This window comes from Xenopus laevis, chromosome 1L (genome assembly GCF_017654675.1).
Source record: "Xenopus laevis strain J_2021 chromosome 1L, Xenopus_laevis_v10.1, whole genome shotgun sequence".
Lineage (NCBI taxonomy): Eukaryota > Metazoa > Chordata > Amphibia > Anura > Pipidae > Xenopus > Xenopus laevis.
In genome coordinates this window covers 174,213,763-174,239,949 of record NC_054371.1, presented here as the reverse complement: position 1 = coordinate 174,239,949, position 26,187 = coordinate 174,213,763, and the positions used below count along the sequence as shown (strand labels likewise).

Genomic DNA, 26,187 nt, shown 5'->3' with positions numbered 1-26,187 from the left:
GCTGCTCTGAATATTATTAAAACTATGGCTTGACTAGCTGACCTAATGTCGAATCAAAAGTAGTGATGGCAAAATGATCAAAAGTAAAAGTAATTTACACTGTAAGTATTGTAAGCATTAGGAGAAAAGGCACAAGTTACATTCAACATAATAGATAAGCCCTGTCTAATACAATGGTGTTTTATCTGTTATGTAACCTGTGCCTTTTCTAATTTTTTTTCCCAGCTTAAATGGCTGCCCTCTGTGTCTAAACAGCAACTTGTTTGTATAACCTATAGTAGTCTTCCTGAACCAAGCACAGAATTTTTACCAGTGCAGGGCAGCAGTACATTATATTTGAATTACTTTGAGACACTTATTTTTGTTGTTGGTGTTACTGCTCCTTCAAGAGGAAAATACTGTATCACTGGGGAAATTATAAAGACATTAATTCAGTATAACAAAAATAAGTTCCTTCAGAGCCAGATGCCATTACTACTGGAATACTCAACCTTCCGCATGCTAGCTGTTGCTAATCTATAAAGCAACACTATAGTTGTCTTTCTAAAGCAAACACATATATTTTGCTAGTGCAGGGCAGCATTAAATTATATTTTAATTACTTTGATACACTTTCATTTTTTGGAGTTACTGTTCCTTTAACACTATGCATTCATTGGGATGGGTAATAGATAAAATACATATAAAAAGTTGCAATGTTTGCATCTAGCAACCCATGCCAACCCGCTAAATGGTTGATTTGAAACATACAAACAGTCAATGCAGACTTGAGGTGCTTTGGTTATCTAGTTCAAACTTTGGGACATTTCACTGAAGTTTAGAGATCCAATAATAATGCACACATATGTCTGTAGGAATTTCAGACCTATGATGCAAGACATTGAAACAATATATCCAGGTGTTGCATGTGCACTGACATAGTCCAATGGCACACTCACCTTTTTTAGCGATTTCCATCTCCTCTTCTGTCCACCGTGAGCTTTCATTCATCTCCATGGCAGCTGCAAATTACGGAAGAGTTGTTACAAAAGTACTAGAAAATCTCTCAGCCATGTAACAGCTTGTTAACAATAGCGTCTCTTTGTATCCTTTAATGGTGTGCATCAGGGTCTCATAGGACTGACATGAACATTATCCTTTCAACGCTTCAGGGAGCTGCGCTATGGCACAGTTATCCCCAAGTGACCCAGGCAAACACACAGTGGATTTCTGCATGTGAAGGAAGACACATCAATAATGCGAGCTTTTGATTGGGAAGCATTGGCTTGTCCAGCTGGAATGCACAAGGGCTTTTGGTTTTGAAGTAAGACATTTTTCCGTGTGTACATTGGTTGTATTTAGTTTCTCAAGCTGGAAACATTCGCAATTATGTTTCTTTTAATGGGCCATGAAAGGGAGAGCAATGAGCTGCGGGCACTTAGAGCACAGTGCTGATTGGACCACAGTAACACACATGCAGTTCACATAAAGGGCAAAATGGGCCAAGCAGGGAAAAAAGTTGCAGATACAATTAAAAATATTATTGCTCTTCAAGCAGAGAGATTGCTTTTGCAAGCCCTAGACAACTATTAGCGGTGGCCCTTTAGGGAACAAGAAGGAACATCCTTTACAGTTCAGTGAACTAGATTTCAGTTGGCACTACTTGCAAAGCACATCACAAGTAATTTACTTTCATGGAGAGATTCCCCACAGCCACAAGCTTCTAATGCAGAGGACACGAGCAGCTGGGGAGGGAAAGGAAAACTAACGGCTCTACAACAGATCAAATACAACTGCAAAGGATCCGGAAAATGCAAAGCGCTGGCACAGACAAAGCCTGTTAACCAGTACCTAATGGGAGCTGATGTTTTACCATAAAGTAGAAGCAATTACAGGACAGACAAAAATAATTAGCAGGATTTCTTTTAAACAGAGTGTTATAAAAACGTCACTCAGAATTATTATTTTCTTTGCTATTTAGAGGGAAATCATGACACCGACTATCCTTGTATAAAAGGGGTTCGTGTTTAAGCTGGGGTAGGGGTTAGATTTCAGGGAAAGCTCAGTAAGTGGAGAGCTACATATCAGACCCCAGTGAAAATCATATCAGTAGCCTAACTTTGGTACCTATTTAAAGAAGAACTATCCAAAAATGATCTATATTCATATAAGCTTCATCATACTCAAATAAGAAACTTTAGTTTCTAAATACAATCAATTAAAAATTCTTTACTGTTTCTGAAATAATCAAGTTTATCCTCACTGTCCCTCTCTCAGCATCTGTTTCTCTTCATTCTATCTTTATGCAACAGTTGGGTGTCAAATGAATGATCCAATATATCTTATAGGGCAGGTGTATTAGAGCTCATTCAAATAACTGATTCCAGTACAAACAAAATCTAACAAAATAACTGCATTTTGCACAAATCCTGCATGTAGAGAGACATGATGTCTGGTGATTTTAATAAACTGAGCTCTAATACATCTTCTAGGCAAAAGGAGCCCCTCTATACGACATATTGGATCTAACTGTAATGAATATCTGACACCCAACTGCTGCATGAAGACAGAATGAGGAGAAACAGATGCGGAGAGAGGAATAGTGAAGATAAACTTGATTATTTCAGAAAGAATGCAGAATATTTAATTGATTGATTGAATTGTATTTAGAAAGTTTCTTATTTCAGTATGTTGAAGGTTATATTATTTTTCATTTTCGCGATAGTTACGCTTTACCATTGCTATACCATTGCTATAAAGAAACCAAATTGAGAATGATAATTACTCATTAGGAGCCAATGGCCCCCTGCTTTCAGTTTCAATGTGCACTGATTGGACTCATTCAACCTTGTACCTATAGGCACACACTGGGCAGCACGTAAAGCCAGGAGCTTTCACTTACTTCCCACTGCACCGCCCCACCAACCCCATGTGGCCCAGTCCGTCTCTAACCCCACTGGTCCAGCCTGTCCCCAGCTGCGTTTGGTCCAGCCTACCCCAAATATTGATTGGCTCAGCCCTCCCCCAACTCAAATTGGCCCAGCCCTCCACCAGCAAAGTCGGAAAGAAACTGGCCTGATAAAGCACAAGAAAACAAAGGCAGAAAAACTAAACATTCATTTGTTAGTGCATTCATCCTACCATGTGTTTTAGGGTTATTATACCTAAAACCAGAGCTGTACTTATCCTGTTTAAATAATTATATTATTGTTTTATAATGCACCAACATATTCACTGCTGTACAATAAATGGATGTATACACTGAACATACATTACAATTGATACCTAATACCAAAGGTTGAAAAGGCCTTTGCTTAACAGAGCTTACAATATAAAAGAAGAAGGGGGATATGAGACACCATTTTAGAGAGAAATGTGGGATTGAGCTTTGCATTATATATTGGCACTACTTCGTGTTCTCTGGGTATAACGATATTGGCATTGCTTTTATCCTGCCATGTGTTCTGGTATGTTTTTTTTATTAAATATACTTAGCATTGTATTTATCCTGCCATATTTTAGTTATTATACATAGAAGCATGGGGAACAATATATATAATTTTGAAAATACATTTATTCAAATACTTTTTTTGTCTATGAGTACATAACAGAATCCCTCTAGAATATACAAACTAGCCTCCCCAAGCACAAAAAAAAAAAAAATCACACTTCACCTATGTATTATAGGTGTACCATTTACCAATTTTATAATGAATGTATATTGGCAATAGGTTTCTTTTTTAATGGAGAACCTGGGGGCCATTATGGCTCCTGGCCAGCAATATATGTTTTGGTCTTTAAAGGGAATGTCAACCCAAAAAATTATATTTTGTAAAATAAAAGAAAACCTAATTCTTAGCAACTTTGCAATATACATTCATTACAATTTTTTTATGGTTTTTAAGTTATTAGTATATGTATTGCTACTGAAAGCAGTGTTTATCTGTCCCTTTCTATTCTCGACCTTGATGGCTCAGACTGTTGATACAATGTAAGACAAGGCAACTGATTAACAGACCTGTCTTTGCTGGAGAACTAAGACTTTTGCAACATTGTTTAAAGTAACAACCAGGAGTTATGCAAACGCTGCTTTAATTAGCAATTGTTTTCACCAATAACTTTTAAAGCGCAGAAAATGTTTAATAAATGTATTTTGGGAAGTTGCTTAGAATTATGTTTTCTTTTATTAGGTACATTTTAATTTTTTTATTTTGCGATTGACTTGCTCTTTAACCATTGGGGGGGCTAATAATTTTGTTGTGCGGCGCCCTGTGATTTCTGATTTCAACATATGCTTTAATTGGTTTGCCATAGGTGCCTTTTCTATTTAGTTTTATTATACTTTATTATAATTTTGGTCAATAGTTGCCTAAGGGGTTGTTCACCTTTGAGATAACTTCTAGTATGATGTAGAGAGTGACATTCTGTGATAATTTGCAATTTGTTTTCATTTTTTATTATTGATGGGTTTTGAATTAGCTTTTTATTCAGCAGCTCTTCAATTTGCAATTTCAGCAACTGGGTAGCTAGGGTCCACATTACCCTAGCAACCGTGCATTGATTTGAATAAGAAACTGGAAAATGAATAGGAGAGTTTCTGAATAGAAGGATCAGGAAGCCTTACAGAGCATTTGTTTTTTAGAAGGGGACAGCGACGTCCATTTGAAAACTGCAAAGAATCAGAAGAAAAAGACAAATAACTATAAAAAATAATCAAAACCAATTGAAAAGTTGCTGAGAATTAGTTGTTCTATAACATAATAAAAGTTACCTAAAAGGTGAACCACCCCTTTAAGTACACAAGCAAATATGGTAAGACATTAGCTTGTGCTCCTAGTTACCAGCAAGCATCCACAAGGTTACTGGCCAGTAATATATGGAGAGTTCACATGGGCAATGAGCAGTGCTTGCAAGTCCTACCTGCAGAGCCCAACAGCCTATACAGCAGAACCCTGAAGCTGTATCTGCTCCCTACAAAAGCAAGCCAAATGTTGCTACAGATGCCTTGAGTCACTTTGGCGTCATCAGCTTCAGCTGGATATTCTTCTCATCGCCTTCATCATCACAGCAGTGTCTCAGAAGTACAATAAATAGGCTGTAATGGTGCCAGATGCAGTGACGGAACTAGAGGGGGGCGGGCCCTGTCGCGGGACGCGCTGCCGGACCCCCCGCCCCCTTCCGTATACCCGGAACCGCTGGGAATCGTGGCGTGTGAGCTGCCGGGGGGCCCTGAGTGGTGCGGGCCCTGGCCAGAAGGTTGAAGCTGTCTTGTAAATCCAACAACAAACAAATTTACATTGACATAAGTCTGCCACTAAGAAGACAGGAAAGGTTTTGTCTGATTTTTAGGCTCACTGGAGTCCCCACCATTCATAGAGGAATCTGTAAGCCATGGGTTTCTCAATATTACAGCCACATGTATCTAACAGTATCATATGAGGTTTTCAAAGGCACCCTCACCTTAACCAATTTTAAAAGCGCTGCTATAATGAAAATATCCAAAATACATCAGTTCTAGGAAGTTTCGAGGCATTGGACACTGTTGTGATTATTCCTAGTGCTTGAGTTGTTTGCACAAATAAACTGAAAAGCGGAATTTGACATTGGTGACCCCTCTATACCAAGCTATATTTCTGTATCAAGTAATATGTTTAGGATCCATTATCCGGACACGCATTATCCAGAAAAATTCAAATTACAGAAGGCCATCTCCCATAGACTCCATTTTAATTAATCAAAAATGTTTAAAAATATTTCCTATTTTCTCTATTATAATAATAATAATAATAATACTACAGTACATTGTACCTGATCCAACTAAGATATAATTCATCCTTATTGGAGGCAAAACAATCCTATTTGGTTTAATTAAAGATTAATTAAAATGATTAATTAGTAGACAAAGTGTGGAGATCTAAATTACAGAAAGACCTTTGATCTGGACAACCCCAGGTCCCGAGCATTCTAGATAATAGGCCCCATATCCGAATTAATAAAAACTGCATGTCTGAATCTTCCAATAGAGATTCCAGGATTCTAACAAAGCTCTTATTGCCTTTAGGATAAAGAGCCACTGAACAGGGTCACCATATTGACTGTAAAATGACCAAAACACTTGAAAATCAGATTCAGTAGTAGAGAGACACTATTGTCAAAATAAATATGTTAACTAGAATACTCTGTGTAGCACTGGTAGTAGCTTCCAAAAACTTGGGACATGGTTCACCTTGTCCCAAGTTTTTGGAAGCTACTTCCAGTGCTACACAGTGTACTGAGTCAACATATTTATTTTGAACATATTGAGTGACACACAATATAGGGCAGAGCACTGGCTATGTGTGGGACTCCTGAGACTCAAGGACATTACTTGCTGTTTGGGCCAATACAGTCATATAAGGTCACACTGCTCAGAGGCGCTTACATTTACCAGAAAAAGTCGGCTCCGGTCATGGATGTTTTTTTACTGGCCAGGCCAGTGAAATACTGGCAGGGAGGAGACCCTAATATTTGCTTTGCAATAAAATGTATTTACATGTTAAACAGGCTGTCCTGTGGGGCTGTTTTTCATCAGCAGAGCATGAGTATCTTTACAAAAATAGAGCAAAATTTTGAAAGTTTCCAAAACATGAACACAACTTGTGCACATGCCACAGAAGATGTAATTTGGCAGCAGCATTAACAATTAACGTCAGCATTAGTAAACTGGGCACATGTTGCAGCAGATGCTACTGCGCTACAATTCTGATCAGTACTGCATTGTGGGTAAGAAACAGCAGATTTCATGGGAGTTTTGCACCTCATAATATTCTTTTACCTGCATTCTTTTAAACCCATGATAGATTTTTTTTATAGATATATGGGCTGCTTTACACTGTAAGCAAAAGAACATTGCTATTATGTATGTTCACCCACCACTGCAGTGAGGGGCATAAACTGGGCAGAGGGTATTTTTAGACTACATACTAATGTGAGCTCTTTTGGGCACCTGTTGTATGGGTTATTGGTTGCTTTGTATGTAATTCTGTATATTCATTGTATAAACCCATTTATTTTACAGTGCTGTGGAATACATAAATACAAGTTATTATCAATAATAATAATAATAATAATAATAATAATAATGTAAGCAATGTGACAGAAATCTGTAGCTTATTCAGCAGCTCTCATTCTACTACCCAAGAGTATAAAAGACTGTTGGAGTAAAGTGTTGTTGTGAGTGATACAGTGTAACCATTTCAATACTTGGCTATAGCTATACAGAAATAGATATAGAGCTGGTAGAGGGGTCAAACTGCATATCCCTAATCCCTAATGCTGGTAATTCTAGGGTAATGGGAGATGAAGGTCAGAAACAGCAGAAAGATGACAACTTGAAAGATGATCAGTTTATCTAATTTATAACAAGAAAAGCACCAAATTTCACAATCAAAAGATGCAATAATATAGAAACATTCAGTCATAGTCACCGAGCAATAATCAGACTATTTGATTTTTTTTTTAAACCATATGTTGAGCTTTTTAGCCCGGGGAAGCAATTTTATTTTGCACTTCTGACATTCTACTCAAAAGACTATAATCTGTGTTGACAAGGACAACGGAAAATAAGGACAAGCTGAAGAAAAAAGATCAACGTTTTTTCGTAACATTTCTTTAATGATTCTCCCCATCCTAAACACAGACTTAAACAGAAAAACAATACACAAGTCTCATTCTTATGAACAATACGGCCTCTGCAAGCCAGTCTCTGGCACAAGGGGATTAGATGGTAGCCTAATATGGCAGCCAACTAACTGCAACCAGCCAGCTGTATTTGGAGATATAGAAAATATACACAATATTTATGAACTCAAGGTGCAACAAAAAGGCTGCTCTATTCTCTATACTTGAGACTTGCACTGAAATGCAGGTTTTGTCTACTTTGCTAAATCACAAACCAGGTGTAAAGTATAGGGGGCTTAGGTGCAAAGAAACCTTGAGGAGGAGTTACCTACAGGGCTCACAACCACAAACATGAGCATACATGACTTCTACCTAACGCACCTAAGAAATTGCACGCCAATGCCATTTCCATAAGTGCTATCATGGTGGAAATTATACCATTCACACTCATGATAAAAAATGGATCCATATATGCAACTTGAACTATTTCCCAAATCAGTCCTGCATTGGAAAGTTGTGCATAAGTGGGGGAACTATGTTGCACTCTTATGGGCTTATGTAATAAAAGGCACAAAGTTTGCCCAGGAGCAGTAGCTCATAGCAACCAATCAGCAGAAAGCATTTCCTGGTCATCTGTTTAAAAGCAAATATTTTATTGGTTGGTATGGGTTACTGCTCCTATGCAAACTTGGTGACTTTTATTACATATTGGGGTTCATACAAAAAAATAAATATCATGAGAAATATGCATCTTGTTTAGCAAATGAGACCTAAAGGGGTCCCATACTCCTAAAAGTCAATGGTCCAAATGTTCAATAAAGTGAACCTTTTAGCTACAGCTTAACAAATTTTAACAGTCCTGCTCCCCCACAAGTATAGTGAAAAATATATTTATCTGCTTTTGTGCCCCTAGGTACATACAGAGATCCATCGTGGCAGCCAGCAGCATCTACAATGTCAAGTAACACAGTCAAGTTATATCAAGTCACCTATTAAGCTGAAGTTCCCCTTATTAAATAGATGCTATGGTTGGCACCTATCTATACACATGTATGGCAGCACGGTGGCTCCGTGGGTAGCACCTTTGCTATAAGGTTGGGTTACTTTGCTGTAAGGCCAGATGAGACACTGCCACACTGCACTGCATGCAAGTCCCAACTACCCTGCAACATTCTACAATAGGCTATAGAGGATTTTTACCATGCATCAATAAGCCGCTTATAGCTTTATCATTTTATAACTGAATTAATGACATCCCCCCCCCCTCCAACTCACCATCTGTTTTCCACAACTGACTTTGGGATCCTGCAGAATTGTAAAGAGAGACTATTGGGGAAATGTAATAAAAGTCGGTAACGGAAAAAATATTCGCTAATGTGAAAAGTTTTGTCTCTGTGCGAACAAATTTGCCTTTGTGTGAATTTAACATAACTTTTGCGAACCCAGAAACTGTTTAGCGACCATTTCCGACTTTTGCAAATTTTATAGTTAGCGCCAGTGCGCAGTGAAGGTAATAAAACTTCTTACTGAAAAAGATGTTATGTTTGCTCCAAAAGATTACGACACCTTCAAGCACATCTTTAAAGTGGGCAATGCGCAATTAAAATTCGCAATGTAATAAGAGTTTAAGGAAGAGTATTACATTGCGAAATGAGACATTTTATTCTTATTTGTGCTAATTGTTTTGCTCTTTACGACTTTTATTACATTCCCCAATATATGGTTTGCTGGGTAACGTGCTGGGCATCTCCTCACACACCCATTTTTCCCAAAATCCCAAGAAAGATTTCAACCACAGCTTTTGCAAAGTGAGAAGGCTAAAAACCTAGCTACCCATTACACAAATTGCAAACTTCAACCAACCTTTTAATATTCACATTGTGGTTGCATTTGAACATTTTGTCTAAGTGCTTTCATCACAATTAATGATGATGGATTATGCAGCAATGACAGCTATTAAAGCGATAGCCGCTCTTCCAGTGTACGCAGGGTTTGATTATGCATCTCATCACTGGAAGCAGGCCACGTCTGATTTAAGACTTTACAGTAAATGAGCGTTATCTTATCAGTCTCGCTGTTTGGATGGAGGCTGTGCAAAGAGCATACTGTCTCCTAGCTGGCTAGTTGGTTACAAAAAACAAAAGCTACTAAGTTGAGAATGTGACTCCTAAAAGACACTTTCACCACCTAATCTGTCATTTGCTTTACATGCCACCAACATGGACAATGGTCCAGTTATTGTATCAATTGTTATCACTTTGACACAATTTTTGCTATCGATGGTATGTTTTTGGCCAAATCTATTAGGGGACGATAAGAGTTTTTTGGCTCAAAATTGCATCAATGAATAAAAATGTATTGCCTTCATTTGTCTAGCATACAGTCACATAACTTTAAGGATTCTGATTTGATTCAACACCAAGAAATAAACAAATACAAACCCTCTGAAAAGGGGTAAAAAATAAGCGATTAGGGCGATGGGGTGTCTAATAATTTGGCACCTCAGTGACTAGTTTTCCGTGTCCTTTCAGTCAAGTGTCATTTTCTTGCTTCATTCTTCCTTTAGCTGTGGCAGCCAAGATGTATAGAATTTTGACAGACATAATTCCATAGTCATAATAAAAACAGGGGCAAAACATTTTACTTTGAGACATCTTGTATAATAATACTGTCATAGACTTTTTATTTGAAACTAGCACTTAATGAATGGAAATAAGACAGTCATGTACAACATTGTGTTCTTCCCTATAACACATACATGTAGATAAAAGCCTTCTTTTCTATGGAATATCTAAGCAAATGATTCATTTTGCTAGAAACAAGCAAGATGAGTTATAAGTAACTCTCCAGCTGTAATATTCCCCTTATTCCTGCTTCGGGAAAATATTAAGCCACTGGACCAATGGTCCCCCTAAGCTGTGAGCTTGATCATGCATGTACATATTATGAGGCCAGTACACAAACAAACAACAGGTTATAAAAGTGTGCACAAAAGATCATTTTTGTAGAGGCAGCCAAAAGAGACTAAATGGAAAGTTGCATTGGTTTGTACAATAAATACTTGTGCAAGATCTGATTAACATAAAATCAATCATATTTGGTAGACCTCCTTCCAGCTGTGGTTTTAGCTGTATTAACATTACAGAGGGAATCTACAGTGGATATAGTTACATGTTTTGAAAAATAGTGTCTTCCAGGAGACTATTGTTAAATAAAATAAATTATTATAACAATCACTGCCCCAAACTGTGCATAAATAAGAAAAACTTACCTAAGTCTGTATTTTGTTGGGGTGCAGTTGATTCTTCGCTGGCCTCATTTGCCATAGACCTTGTGATCCGTCCCTTACGGCGGCCCTGGCTGTTCGCTGTTTTGCGACCTTTTGCAGTCACCGCTTCTTTGTCATCATTCTCATCACCAGATGTGTCGTCATTCTTCTCCCTAGGTACACCATTTAAAGCACTTTAAAGTACTTGCAGCTGGAAAAAGCTGTGGTTTTATCATATAACAGTATAATATCCATACTCTATCCATAGTTTTAAAAGCATGAAGTCAACCCGTTCCAGTATATGACAGTAGGTGGATATTTGACATCTGAGAGCTAATGAACAGGGGTAAAATGAATGAATTATTTTTTGTATTATTTCTGAAGCTGTCCAGTTTGAAACTACAGATTTTGGACCCGTTATCCAGAATGCTTGGGACTTGGGGTTTCCAGATAACATATCTTTCTGTAATTTGGATCTTCATATCTTACCTCTACTAGAAAATTGTGTAAACATTAAATAAACCCAACAAACTGATTTTTCTTCCAATACGGATTAATTATTTCTTAGTGTAAGTACAAGGTCCTGTTATTACAAAGAAAAGGGAAATCGTTTTTAAAAATTTGAATTATTTGATTATGATGGAGTCTAAGGGAGAGGGCCTTTCCGTAATTCAGAACTTTCTGGATAATGGGTTTCCGGATAACAGATCCCATACCTGTAGTACCTGGCTGCTGGGGCTAAACTCCTATCTTGCAGGCTTATTTATCCCAGCAAGCAGACAAAGTCTGCAACGCAGAATGGAAGGATGACATCTTACAAGAAACAAAACAAAAGTAAGATGTTGTACCATCAGTTCTGTGGTTGCCAAGGACACACTAACAATATAAACCGAATGTCTTCAAAGGGCAATGACCCAAACATGTTCTCTATAGGACAAATGAAGCATTTTATGGTATGCAATTATATGCTAAATGCCTATGAAGTAAGCTGTCATTGCCCTTAAGTCACTCATATAAAAACAAACCAGAATTGAAACCTACTTTCCAGGTTCATCCTTTTCATTATCCAGGTCTTGCTTATATTCTTCTTTATCAACCTCCTTCTCTTTTTCATCTTTTTCTTCCTGGTTAGTGCGGGGCATCTGCTGTTGAAAGGAAAGGCCAAACATAAGAAGTAGCACATTTTGTACAAAGCTTTTGGCGTTGTCTTTATTTTAGGGATGCACAAAATCCCCATAATTCTTAGTCTGAATAGCACATTTTTCACAACCTCCACTAGGATTTAAACAAGAATAAAAATATATATTATTATAATATCAAATTTGAGAAAAATAAATTGATTGCATAGTCTGTGAACAAAAATGGTTTGATTTCTGGGAAAAATATGGACTTTATTACATGGGGGAATAGACAGGAGTAGTATTATTATTATTATTAATAACAGACATTTATAAAGCACCAAAAAATTCCACAGCACTATACAAAAAATGGGTGTATACAATGAACATACAGATTTAAATATAAAAACAACCAATAGCTGACACAAGAGGTAAAGAGGTCCCTGACAATCTAAAAAAAAAAAAAAAAAAGTCAGTCAGAATGACATATCAAACTCCAGTTCTCCGTGACACCTCATGACTATTTAATGGGACATGGATTCTTTTAAAGTTAAATCTCCCTTCACCTACAATCTCATCATTGCCTTTCACCTCCTCTTCCCCCACTCTGTAACAAGGTTCAATCTTTTTACATTACTCTCGTTATTCCCATTCTCTCTGCTTTCATTCTTTTTCTTAAAATATAATGGTTACTTTCCTTTTAACTTTTATGCTACCATAATCACAATTAGAGGTTTTTTTTTTACTAAATTTTTCAACTGAACTGGAAGCAAATATTACATAACACACAGGGTGGATTTTTACTCTTCCAACTGCCATCAAACTAAAATAAAGCACTTGAAAACAATGTCAAAGAAGAGTATGGATTTTTCCTTTGATATTGTATTTTATCACTAGAACATCTGGTACTCTAATCAACCTGTACTCCATGGATGGTAAGGCCCCTGAATGTAGGTTTTGCAACAAATACTTTACAGGAGCAAATAATTCCTCTGCATTTGAAAGAAGATTGTAATAATTCAAATACACTGATAAATAAATACAGGCTGACTGAGGTCTGACCTTTGTAATTCTTTAAAATTATGAATGTCTATTAAATGTAAACTCAAAAGATGCTTAGATGTTTCTGACACAAAGCCTACCATATGGGTATGAACATTTTTGTTATGGAAAGGATCTAAAACATATTCCCAAATAGAAATAAACATATTTTTACTATAGATAAGATGAATAAACATTTGAAAGGAACACTACATCAATATAATTGGAGAGAGGCTATTTTGTTGGGGTGCAGTTGATTCTTTGTTGGCCTCATTTGCCATAGACTTTGTGCAAGGGTATATGACTAATGCAACTTAATCTCATAGGAATTTAGAAATATGGGAATGGGATACACTAGCGATGCTGTATATTGGGCAGGAGATGATCCATGTGTCATACTGATGGGTTGTGGACCTTAAAATTCTAACTTTGTTATTAATATACATATGTATACAGGAGAAAATACAGAAAACTTGAGAACACAGAAAGATGAAAGACGGCTATGGCATAAATACATGTAAAAACTGGATATGAAGAAGGGAAGATGTGAAGAAGGTAGGAAAGATGGCTCTTACACATACTCAGAAGAAAGGTAGGAACAGAAGGAAATCATTTCATTCCCTTCTATTTGAAATGTTGATCAGCACATCAATTTAGAATGCAAATTACAATACAAATATCGCCCCAACAGATGGCACGAGTGGCATCAAATGACCCCTGAAGCTGTAAGTGGCGCTATTGAGCCACTCTGTAATAAAGAAACCTTAAATAAAGGCGAGCTCCCCCCCTCCTCTAAAGACTTAACTGCATCTCATATAGTCATGCAGAAACTCCTCCCATCAGGCTCCTAAAAACCCAGTGGTTGTTTGAATTGACAGGCTGGCTCCTAACATATTACTACGATTGTATACCCCCAGGCTACAGACACTTCCAACTCCACTGCCAAACAAAATGTCTGAAATCTAGATTTCAGGGTGTGTTGCTTATATGTGTATGAGTAATCGGTAGGTTTACTCATTGATGAAATAAGTGAGAACATTCTGTCTAAAAATGTGGACAGTCTGTAATCTATTCAGATGATTAGATTACTAAATGATGAGAAATTGCAGTAACCCAATTTAACCCCCCCCCCAAAAGTTGGCTTTTTTATTTTTTACCAAAGTAGCACCCACATTCTTGGTCAATGAACGGAATGGAGGTTCAATCCTTAAAGGAGAAGTTTGACTGAAAATTAAATAAATTCTAAATTTCAAAGTATAGTAGAAATTTCTGTTCTGCAGTTTTTTATTCTGCAGCGTCTGGAGTCCTACCCTAAGGGTTACCAAACATGAAAGAAATTTGCTCCTTTTACTAAATGACTCCCTAAAAATGTAATAGGAATTAGTGGGCCCAGCATCCCAATCTTTTTAGTGCTGTCTCTTTACCAGAACCCCAACTGCATACATATATAGCATACCTAACAACATTTTAAAAAATGAATAGAGGGACAAAAACTTTTGTCCATGCCTATTTTATGGCACATCCCCTAATTATCACGTCCAGTTTACAAAATTTGGCAGGCTATGAAAGTTTGAACACATTTCTGGGAGTTTTAGTGCAATGTTTTATGTGTTATAACAGTGAATTGCCCTTTAAGCTGCTAGTCTCAGTTCTCCCAAGAGACCTGCTTATCTTAAATAGTTACAATTGTTTCTTAAAATTGTTAGAAAAGTGTCCAAGTGCAGCAGCTGAGTGTTCTGGGCTCTTATTTTAATTAAGTTTCAGAAACTGTATCTATTTCTGGCGTCAGTGCAGGAGATCAAAGAGAAAGTCATCTTCTTCATTTTATTGCAGGCACTTAAAGGGGCTGTTCATCTTTGAGTTAACTTTTAGTATGATGTAGAGAATGATATTCTGATACAATTTGCAATTGGTTTTCATGTTTTATTATTTGTGTTTTTTGAGTTATTTAGCTTTTTATTCAGCAGCTTTCCAGTTTTCAATGTCAGAAATCAGGCTGCTAGGGTCCACATTACCCTAGAACTCATGCACTGATTTGATTAAGAGACTGGAATACGAATAGGAGAGGGCCTTATTAGAGAGATGAGAAATACAAATTAGCGATAACAATAAATTTGTAGCCTTACAGAGCGTTTGCTTTTTAGATGGGGGTCAGTGACACCCATTTGAAAGCTGGAAAGAGTCAGAAGAAAAAGGCAAATAATTATGAAACTATAAAAAAATAAATAATGAAAACCAATGTAAAAGTTGCTTAGAATTGGCCGTTCTATAACATACTAAAAGTTTACTTAAAGGTGAACCACCCCTTTAAGTGGTGAAGAGGTAAGGACTCCTGAGACAGGTTGCCATCTGGACAGTAAATGCCTCATGCCAAAGTTATAGAAAAGGAAGAAAAAACACTGGTATTATTTCCAGAAAATACAGTCCCCCTACTCCTCAGACAGCTTATTTTCCTGGAATATACCTGAGAGGGACACTGTGGGGCTTAGCCTAGCCCCCCCCCCCAACCAAAAGCAAGATCATTCTATTTAATTGCACCTGTTTAATGTATACAAGTAGCAGTATATAAATACAAATATACATATGTACATTGTATAAATGTGTTCAGTCTCCCTAAATCAGTTTTATTAAAGGAGTTTGTCTCAGTGGAAAGAAGACATTACATTGGCGAGTAACACTACTGATTTCCACAAGTTGCTCAAAATGCAAATGTAATTAAATAAGCATACGGATAGTTGACCTGCTAAAAGCGGCGCCAGCTTAGATGGGGTGCATTAGGAAAATGTTAACAATAGCACATTACACTGAGAAAACTCCTTAATAATGTGTGAACTACAACTCCCAGAAGCGTCTTTTACCTTGTAGGAGTCAGCATGACCCACCGCGAAGGTGCATTTTCTAGTTAACAGCCCTCCCACTGCCAATGTTTACTTCAAGAGATTTTGCAAGTCCCCCCCCCCCTACATGGTACCATCCCCTTAAAAGTAAAAGTGAACTCAAGTAAAGTTTGTCATGGCTTAAGTCCAGTACTTATAGTTGTGCGTGTGTGTGTGTGTGTGTGTACAGGGATATAATTAGCATAGTGCTAATGAGAAATCTGTGTCAGGGAGGAGGAGTAAAGCAAGGCAACAGGAACAAAGGTTTTTCTTTACTTCAAAACAAGTTGGAAAGGGGGGAAACAGGCACAACAAGAGAGGACGGAGGGGAGAAGCTGATTGTTATTGGTAGAAAGTCTGACATGACTACGCAGGGACATGTAACAGAACGTTAGGAAGAAACATATAGTATATACAGAAAAGAGGATTGCTCTAACCTGCTGATCTCCAGCCTTTTAGCTGCTAAGAGTTGTAGTTAAACAACTAGAGAGTTGCAGACTGCTGATCACTGCTACATGTAATACTTGTAGCCAAACACAGCACTCCTCCTCCTCCTCCTCCTCCTGCTACAGTACAGCAGGTCCCTTCCCTGCCCATCTACTTACGTCCAATTAAATGCTGCTTCCTTTCCACTTGTGAAAGTTCCAAGCTTCCATAGTGGCCCCCTGCTATACAGAGCCTGGAGTGTACTACCCCCTGCTAGGCAACTTCAGACCTACGGAGCTGGGGACCTGCCCAGTCGAGCTCTGAGCCTCCACACTTCCTGGCCATTTGCATAGCTAAGTCTTACCACAACATTCCTGCAGCGATTTTGCAATCTGGAATAATGCTTGATTACACTGTGAATCGCCTTTTCAATATGTAAGGCATGGGTGCACACTGTGTAGCATACAAACAGCAGGCAGTGTCCATGCAATGTGCCTACAACTGACTCACACCGACTAGCTGCTATCTATAGGACTTTTTCTTTTGCTTGCAGGGAGAGAGATAACCCAACACATCTTATATATGTATATTTATTTGTATTAACCCACTCCTGCCACTGCATTGCTTGTAACACACACACAAATGGCTCCAACATCTGTGAGGTTCATCTGGAGTTAACAAATCCCCAGAGTAGCTGCAGGCAGATGAGCACTCATTTATTCAGAATGAAGAAAACTTAAAAGGGCATTATACCGATAATGATTTTAGAAAACAGTAAAAGTTGTGTAGAATTTTGTTGGACAACCCCATTTTAAAAAGGGGTTGTTCACCTTCCAAACCCTTTTTTCAGTTCAGTTGTTTTCAGATTGTTCCCCAGAAATAAAGACTTTTTTTTCCAATTGCTTTCCATTATTTTTTATTTTTTTTACTGTTTTTCCAGAATCAAAGATGAAAGTTTAATGTCCCTGTCTCTAGTGTTTGAGTCTGGCAGCTCAGTAATTCAGGCGCAGACTCTGAACTCTTACAACTTTGCAACATTTAGTTGATACAATTCTCAACAGCATCTCTGAAATATTAACAACTATTGTATCAATTCTAACAGTTGCCTGTAATGAAACTCAGGGATTCTGCTCAGCAGGGACAAATATAAGAAATGTATCAACTAAATGTATCAGTTTACAGGGTCGGCGACCCCCCCTAACAGAGCTGCTTTAGAACATGAAAAATGACACTTTACACTTCAATATTAGAAAAACAGTGACACATAGAAAATAATTGGAAAAAATCGATATTTCTGGTGACCATATTTATTAATAAAATAACCCAAATGAATAGGATCACGTAAAAACTCTATAAAATCAAGCAAAATCCAAATTTCTAGTTTTTGCCCTAAAACCCAGAAAAAGTTTTCAAGTTTCAATTTCAATTTCAAATTGAGATGGGTGCCACTTCCATTGACCTATATAGGACCTTGACAGGTCTGAGATTTGTCTGCAGATTTTCGGTTTCAGGCTTTTTGCAGCATCGGGGTATAATAAATCTTGAGTTTTTGCCCCAAGAAGCCCAACCAGATAAATTCGAGGTTTAGTAAGTAACCCCCTAAATTTGTACTAACACTATACTTTGTAAATGTCACCACTGGAGGGTTCTGTTTGATTAGAGTCTATGGAGGAAACTTTATATGAACTACTCATAGCAACTCTATTTATGGAACAGCATATACTTTTTTTGGCCCTAGTTTTAATGAAGCATAGTTAAAAACTATTAAACTAAACCAAACTGAATTCTAAGCAACGTTCCAAAATACATTCATACAGTACAATTAAACATTTTTGATTATTTTAGTTATTTGTAAATGTAATTGCTACTGAAAGCAGTGCTTGTCTGTCAATTCCTGCACTGCTGGTCAGCGTCAGACTGGGGGGGGGCTCAGGGTTCTCCTGGCCTGCAGCTTCAGGGCCCCTGCACCAGCCCCCGGTGTCTGACCGGCCCAGTCCAACCCTACTGCTAGTTCTGATGCTATGAAAACTATGAAAACAATATACCAGCTACAATGTCAGTGCACACAATGCCATACATAATTCTGTGATTCTCTTGCTTTAGGTGTATGTTAACGGGGTTGTTTAATTTAAATTAACTTTTAGTATGATGTAGAGAATGACATTCTAAGCCTTTTTATTCAGCATCTCCCCAGTTTGCAACTTCAGTAATCTGGTTGCTAGGGTCTAAACGACCCTAGCAAACATGCATTGATTTGAATAAGAGACTGGACTAGGAGAGGGCCTGAACAGAAAAATGAGTAATAAAAAGTAACAATTAATGTGTAACCTTGCAGAGCATTTGTTTTTTAGATGGGGTCAGTGACCCCCCCCCATTAGAAAGCTGGAAAGAGTCAATAGAAGGAGGCAAATAATTAAAAAACTATAGAAAACAAATAATGAAGACCAAATGAAAAGCTGCTAAGAATGGGCAACTCTATAACATACTAAAAGCTAACTTAAAGGTGAACCGCCCATTTAATAACAGAAAATGCAAGGCATTGTGAAAATTGGAGTCTTGGCTGGAAGAGAGCGAACTACTCTTACTTTGTTTCAATGGTATATGTAATCAGGACAACAAGTACAGCTGATGTGTTTGTTAAGACCAGCCTGATGGTCAACTGGATTTTGTGTTTAACACCCAAGTGATTGTAACTTGGTCAAAAACAAAATAAATCAGGGGCACTTCTGTCTTTTCTGCCCCCTGAGTTGGCAGATCTGTACTGTGCAGGGAGGCAGATGAAAAAAACAGAAACTCTGTGTCTAGGATTTAACCATTACTCTAATCATAGATAAACAAGTGGTATCCACTGCCCCCTACTGCTGACTAGTCTCCAAACAAGCTTGTTTCTAGCAATACACTGAAGGATTAGAAAATCGTATAGAGAAGAAAAATATTTTCTTGACACTGGTCAGTCATCTTTAATTGCTTACAGTACTGAAGACATTATGGTCTATATTGCTCATTTTTATCACCTTGTCAGTAGTGCAAAGCCCAAACAAACCGTCTATGCTCCTGTAGGCCAAGTTAAAGGGATACTGTCATGGGAAAAAACATTTATTTTCAAAATGAATCAGTTAATAGTGCTGCTCCAGCAGAATTCTGCACTGAAATCCATTTCTCAAAAGAGCAAACAGATTTTTTTATATTCAATTTTGAAATCTGACATATTGTCAATTTCCCAGCTTCCCCAAGTCATGCTGACACTTAACACAGCTCAACACTAAAATCCAGAGTCACATTGGTCTGCAATGAAAGTAAGAATTTCTGGATAAAAAATACCCAGAAATCTATCTTTTAGACCAATTGCACATGGTACATCTTGTCACCCAGGCTTAATCTCTTTTTACTATGGGCGACAAAACATGAGAAAATACCCCTGAATTGGTAGCCCCAGTAGCTAACCAATATAGCATTTCATACCACAGCTCCACACATTAACATTCCAACATGCTGTTGAGGCCAATTATGCTTGTGCTGCCTTTTTGACTATTGAATGTGCATGTGTAGTGCCAAAGATAGCACCACTGCCTCCTAGGGTTGCCATTGCCACCTTTTCTGGAAAAAATATTCTTGCCATTTTTCCTAATAACATTGGCATCAATTATCATTTTTTACCGTCAAAGCCGGTAAAATACCCTACTGGCACTGAGTATGAAACAGCTAAAAACAAAAGTTTAACAACTGGGGCTGCTGTAGAAGCCATTTTGTAAGGCACCCCTAACTCCACCCAATAGTCCCTGTTGCTAACCTCTGTAGCAGTTTTGACTTGACTTTGTCCTTTAAACACATATTACACTTGGTAGCACTAAAAGTAAACCATTTACTTGAGTTTCATTTAAAACCTGGGTTGGTGGTAGCTAGCATATAAAGTCCAATAGTCCTGGCAGAGGGTTGCTAACCTGGTTCTTTCCCCGGCGCCGGTAATTCCTTCTTATGAGGCTTTTGTAGTTCTCATTCTTTTTGGTCAGGTAGTAGAAAAGCACACAATCCGACACAGTCTGCAACATACAAGAATAATACACAGGATCAATACAAAGAGCCATGAATGCACAGAAAGTGAGGAAGGCACTGGTTTTTGGTGCATGAAATCTAGTTCTTCTCACACTTTTTTTTTAAAATATACATAGTTATTCTTTTATGGTTATTGTCTCTTTAAGGCATGTCTAAGCTTGTGTGCACCCAAGTAAACTCTCATCAAAAGAGAAATGAACTTGGGAAAACGGTGTGTTTATTTGATACTTCACGTGCTCTGTGAATCGATTGTTATCCATTTGATCTTTTTATAACGGACATTGGATTGCAACATATAAAAGTAATAAACGTACATTAGAAATATTTACTATGGGGGAACATATCTGCAATCAGGGTGATCGGCAACGTTCCTTTCACAGAGGATGTTTTACAACTATGGTAAAGTAGTTTAGTGTACCAGGAATTAGTTATTAGAACTTCAATAAAGCATTGTACTCTTCTGCATGCTAAATATGTGGTGGTTAATGGTTTGCTAAACTTAGTGAATCAATGTGATATTTGCTTTGGTTTAGAAACAAGTTCCAATCTGTGGCAGACAGATCAACAGACATACCTTTCTTTCCAAGAATGATGCAATGAACACAAAGTTCTTGGGTTGCTGGATAAACCTGTAAACAGAGGAAAAAAAAAGAGATTAGATGGCCATACATGGGTCAATATGTCTGCCATCTTGGCTGTCCTGAGTTGGCAGCTTTTTTAGTCATTTGTCAAACTGCCTGAAAGAATAGCTCTCAGCATTTATTGTCAGAAACACATAACTTTATAAAGAGATTGTAGGCTGCCTCTTTACATGGCATTTTAATCCAGACGGTATGAGTTATGATGCTTCCATTTCTATTTACAGCCTCCAGTTTTTATTTAGTTATCAACTTATATTTTCACTGTAAAATCAGTCTTCTTTAATTTAGCAGGACACTGTCTTTAGAATAAATAGTGTAATTAATGTGTAAAGTACAGCTCAAAAGAACTGCAGACGGGTACAGGTAATGAAAGGTCATCTGCTGATACAACCCCTCATTTCCCTTGTCGAGGACTACCAGTTGTGCTCATTCTACTCACCAGCTGATGTTTATGAAATCTAACAAACCAGCTGTGGGTTGTGCTACAGTTGTAATGGTGGCACAAAAATTTGAAGATAAAGCCTTTAGAACATGCAATGACGTTGTACTATTCTTGTATTTATTATGTTATAACCTTCAGGACTAGATATATGAATTGGTCAGGTCATTCTTTAATAAACACACAACTAAATCACATTTATGATTATTGTAACATACAAAAATTTTGGGAAAAACAGTAACACTATGCAAAAATGTGCATTCCATTCAACACTTCTAGAGCTGGAGTACAGATAGGCAGAAAGACATTGTGCACAACGGAAGGTCTCATCCGGTATGGTTAGTTCAACAACTTGATGAAAAGCATGCTCAAATAAATGAATATTGTATTGCCAGATTTAACTTCAAGAAATTACATCCAGGGGCATAGAAAACAAACCATGCAGCTACTGAGGGCTCAGTGGAGCTGGACTGATACATTTTCAATATCTATTTGAAAAAGAGGTCAGCATCAAAGAACCTTTTTCAGGGTTGCACCTCCAGACTCATCTGAGCAGATCAGATATTTAAATTGAAGAATCTGACAAGCAAAAGGGCTTGTCATGTCTTCAGTGCAAACAAGATCTGACAGTGAAAATAAAATATGCTAAACTGGTTGCACACTGATGGGAAAATAGATCACATTCTTCATTTAAAGTAAAGCCAGTGTTGTCTTTTGTATATACCTCTCGGTAAAATCTCTGCACAGTGTTTGCGTGAGAATTCTCTAAAAATGGTCTGTGATTAATCAGAGATTAGCTTCATGTGTAATGCCGAGTCAGGCGCAGAATGCTGTGTAATACTTTAAAAATGTAGCAATGTTTTAGAAATATCCCCTGGAGCAAAGCATTAAATATTTTAGCTGGAATAGGAGGCCAGAATGACAAGGCTTGAGATACTACAGTGTTTTTCCAGAGGCACATGTGTATAGAGTGGCCAGGTTTTCGTTAAAAAGGCCCTTCCCTGCAACCTCCCTTTGCATGCTATTAGCGACGATTCTTCTTGCCGAATGACCGATTTTAGGGAAGTCCGACCAATCCTTTGAAATTATCGTGTGGTTAGTGGGATTCGTACGATCGTACATCTAAGATTTTTCGGCCGACATCTGTCAGGAAATTGATTGGTCAGGTTAAAAAATCTGTTGGCCCTAGTGCAATCTATCTATTTTTGCAGGGCCAAGCAGGCAGCTCCCCTTTGTTTTCCTGGCAAATTGGTCTTTTTAGTCAATTCGTACGATCGTACGATAGTTCCGAGATAATCGTGGTCTCAAGATGAGGATAGTATAAAAATCTCAACATCTATGGCCAGCTTTAGGGACAAACATTTAACCAGTGTTTAGTGCGTCAATGCTCATTTGTGCATTATTTTGCCTGCCACTGCCATACTTGCACCCTGTTCTTCAGTTACAGGACTTGCAGCTACTGTAAGGCTAATGCCAGACAGGGGCAGATTTCGGCCTGTGGAAATGCACAGGCCGCAAGTCATCCCCTATGCTGCCATTTGTTTTTTTACTTTCCTGCACCTCGGATGATGCAGTGGTTCAAGGAAAGAAGCAGATGGCAAAGTAGGGGCGGATTCCCGGTCTGTGCTTGGCTTCACATGAAAAAAGTCTGGAAAACATAGATATAATCATGATCTGTTTGTATTGGTTTTATGCACTGACTGGTATTTTGCCTTTGAAATATAAACACACCACAAACCATTGCTCAAATGCCTGACACGTGGGGGGGGGGGGGAAGTACATACACAGATGTAATAAAACATTGGGACAGATTTATTACAGATCAAAATGCAGAAGGATTGCCAGCAGTTCAATCTATTTTAAGGTTGAAAATTGGCAATTTTATGAAAACGGATTCCTGTGTCAATTCTTCAGAATGGCCAAACGACATGCTACTATAAGGAGTAGCAGCACTGAGCTCATCTTTACATATACTTGTCCCCCCCCTGCAGTTTGAATGAGAGATGGGAATATGTGTAGCCTCACGGAATAATAGTTTTTGGCTGTTGGATTCAGAGAACCCCTTTTGAAAGATGCAGAAGAGGAAAGCAAATAATTCAAAAGCTATAAAAAAAATTATAAATGAAGACCAAATGAAAAGAAGTTAAAAAATAACATAGTAAAAGTTAGAAAGGTGACGCACCCTTTTAATTTTAATGGGGCAAGCAGGTCTTTGTTTTGTGCTATGCTTGTGAATTATTTAGGAAAGTTTTAGTCACTTACATTGCTCATAGTCTGACTCCCAAACAGTCAGACTATAGAGCAGCAGAGCCTCGGGCTGTTGGCTGTGGGACATGTGACATGACGCAAGCTGTTAGAAAGTCAAGTGAGTGCACAGTAATAAGAGAGTGTGGTGAACGGCATCGGTGAGGAGAGGGACTTTCCCTTGCAGGTAAAGAATGAAAGACATTCTTTTCAACTGCGTGTTTACAATACAAAAAATTCCAAAGTAATTTTAAAGGTGGCCAAACTCCGCCTGTTTGGTGATGTTGCCAAACGAGCAGATCTCTCCCTGATATGCCCACTTTGGGCCCAACGATTGGATCTCAATGCAGGAGTAAGGGTGGTCGGATTGCTCGACCACATCAATGAACAGATGCGGTCCATGATCTGACGGGATTTTTAGCCCTGCCCGATTGAGGCCAGATATCGATCGGGGAAGCCCGTTGGTGGGCCCATACACGGGCCAATAAGCTGCCGACTCGGTCTGTCAGCAGCTTTTATCAGTGTACGGCCACCTTAAGTGGTTCTCCAGAAATGCCCTGTGTAAATTTACACAGACTAGGATTTTTGGGAGAGTGTCTGAGTTAGAAGTTTTGTAAACCTAAAATGAAATTTACCTTATAAAAGAAAACATAATTCTAATCAATATACTTTATTTAAACATTTCTAATGGAGAAAGAAAGCTCCAATTCAAGGGGGTGCTAAATAATAAAGCCACCCCCCAAGGATTGTAATGATTTACCCGATACCCTTGACCAGTGCTCCTTCTTTCTTCAAAATCCAGTGGCCGACACATACGCAGCAGAGTGAAAAAGCCAGCATTTGTTGTTCACATTTAAATCAACTTTTAGAATGATATAGAGAGTTATATTCTCAGTCTATTTGCAATAGTTTTTCATTTTTTATTATTTGTGGTTTTTGAGTTATTTAGCTTTCTATTTAGCAGCTCTCCAGTTTGCAATTACAGCAATCTGGTTGCTAGGGTCCAAATCACCCTAGCAACAACACATTGATTTGAATAAGCGAATGAAATAAGAAAAGGAGAGGGCCTGGATAAAAAAGATCAATGTAATCAATGAGGCAATAACAATTTATTTGTAGCCTTACAGATCATTTGTTTTTAGATTCAGTGACCCCAATATGACAACTATAAAGGGTAGAAGAAAAAGGCAAATAACTCAAAAACTATAAAATATAAGTAATTAAGACCAACTGCAAAGTTGCTAGGAACTGGACATACTAAAAGAACCTCAAAGGAAAAGGATCGCTAATTCACAAGTGCCCCGGGCTGGTGCAGTTTCCTGCTAACAGGAGCACAGGTCTGGGGTATAAGGTAAATAAATCATTACAATCCTCCAGTGATTATGGTCAATATAATAAATTGCCGGTGGGAAAACATACATGTCGCTTTGTATTTCTGAAGTTGCCTCACGAGGAAGCTTCAGAGAAATTAAGCAACAAATAGTGTAATACAGTTTTCTGTATTAATGTTTATTTTACTCTATGTTGGAACTTGGTAATTACAAGGTATTACATGTGCTTGTTTCTGTGTGTGTGAGTGTGTTACTGTGAGTGTGCATTATTGTGTAGTAAGTGGGACTCTTATTCTGCTAAGAGAAGGGAGATTTTATTGTTTGTTTCTCCATGGTGGGACCATAATTGTTTTTAAGACCCCACATCCATGTTTTCCATTGTAAATGGGAAATATTTTGATTTTACCGGCACTTATGTGGGTTCGTTTTTCACCTGCAACTGGATGGACCAAAGGCAAGTTCTGTAGATTTTCTCTTATCTATACTGTTTTTCGTATGCAGTGCTGCTGGTATTTTCAGGCACAGAGAGTTACACGTGAAGAGCTAGCACTCTGTGCTGGTGCCACAAATACAGAGAAATCAGAGTTGCCAAAGAGCTGAGAGGGGTATTGAACTGTCCTTGACCCACATGAATAAAAGAACTGTCACATAAAGATGAATCCTTCGTTTCCAAATGATATTCCATATTATTATCTATAAATAATGCTTTTCATTTATTTACACACTCTACTTACAAAATTGATGCAAACAACTTGCTGGGCACTGCCTGTAAATGTATTTCCTACAAATCATCTCTCAGACCTGGCAGGACATTAACACCTAATTATTACATATAAATTTAGTCTTTGGATACAGGTCACTTTTGGTTAAAGGAGAAGGAAAGGCTTCGTGCACGTTGGGGTGCCAAATGTTAGGCACCCCCAAGTGATTGGAATAAATAGAGGAAAGCGATTCCGCACACCAGGCCGTTAGTAAAAGTAGAAAATCTTTATTCAATCATGGTTTAAAAGTACACCCCCAAGTGATTGTATTGACCTTAAAACCCGGACCGGTGCTCCTATCAGCAGAAAACTGCACCGGGCTGGAGTTATACCAGTGAGCACCACAAAGCG

At 38.0% G+C, this 26,187-nt stretch overlaps 1 protein-coding gene across 11 annotated transcripts in view; it reads right to left on the bottom strand.

Annotated features, from left to right (window-relative positions):
* LOC398642 (nuclear receptor corepressor 2) overlaps positions 1-26,187 on the bottom strand; it is a 225,038-nt gene that overhangs the window by 78,815 nt on the left and 120,036 nt on the right. For 9 of the 11 annotated variants that reach the window (XM_018262644.2, XM_018262628.2, XM_018262603.2 and 6 more), the window contains 5 exons: positions 20,995-21,049; positions 20,309-20,407; positions 11,948-12,051; positions 10,910-11,079; positions 939-1,001 (listed from right to left, as the gene is read on the bottom strand). In XM_018262644.2, coding sequence (XP_018118133.1) covers positions 939-1,001; positions 10,910-11,079; positions 11,948-12,051; positions 20,309-20,407; positions 20,995-21,049 — 491 coding nt within the window. The remainder of the gene's footprint in view (positions 1-938; positions 1,002-10,909; positions 11,080-11,947; positions 12,052-20,308; positions 20,408-20,994; positions 21,050-26,187) is intronic. The other 2 variants (XM_018262620.2, XM_018262635.2) reach the window with 2 other exon arrangements.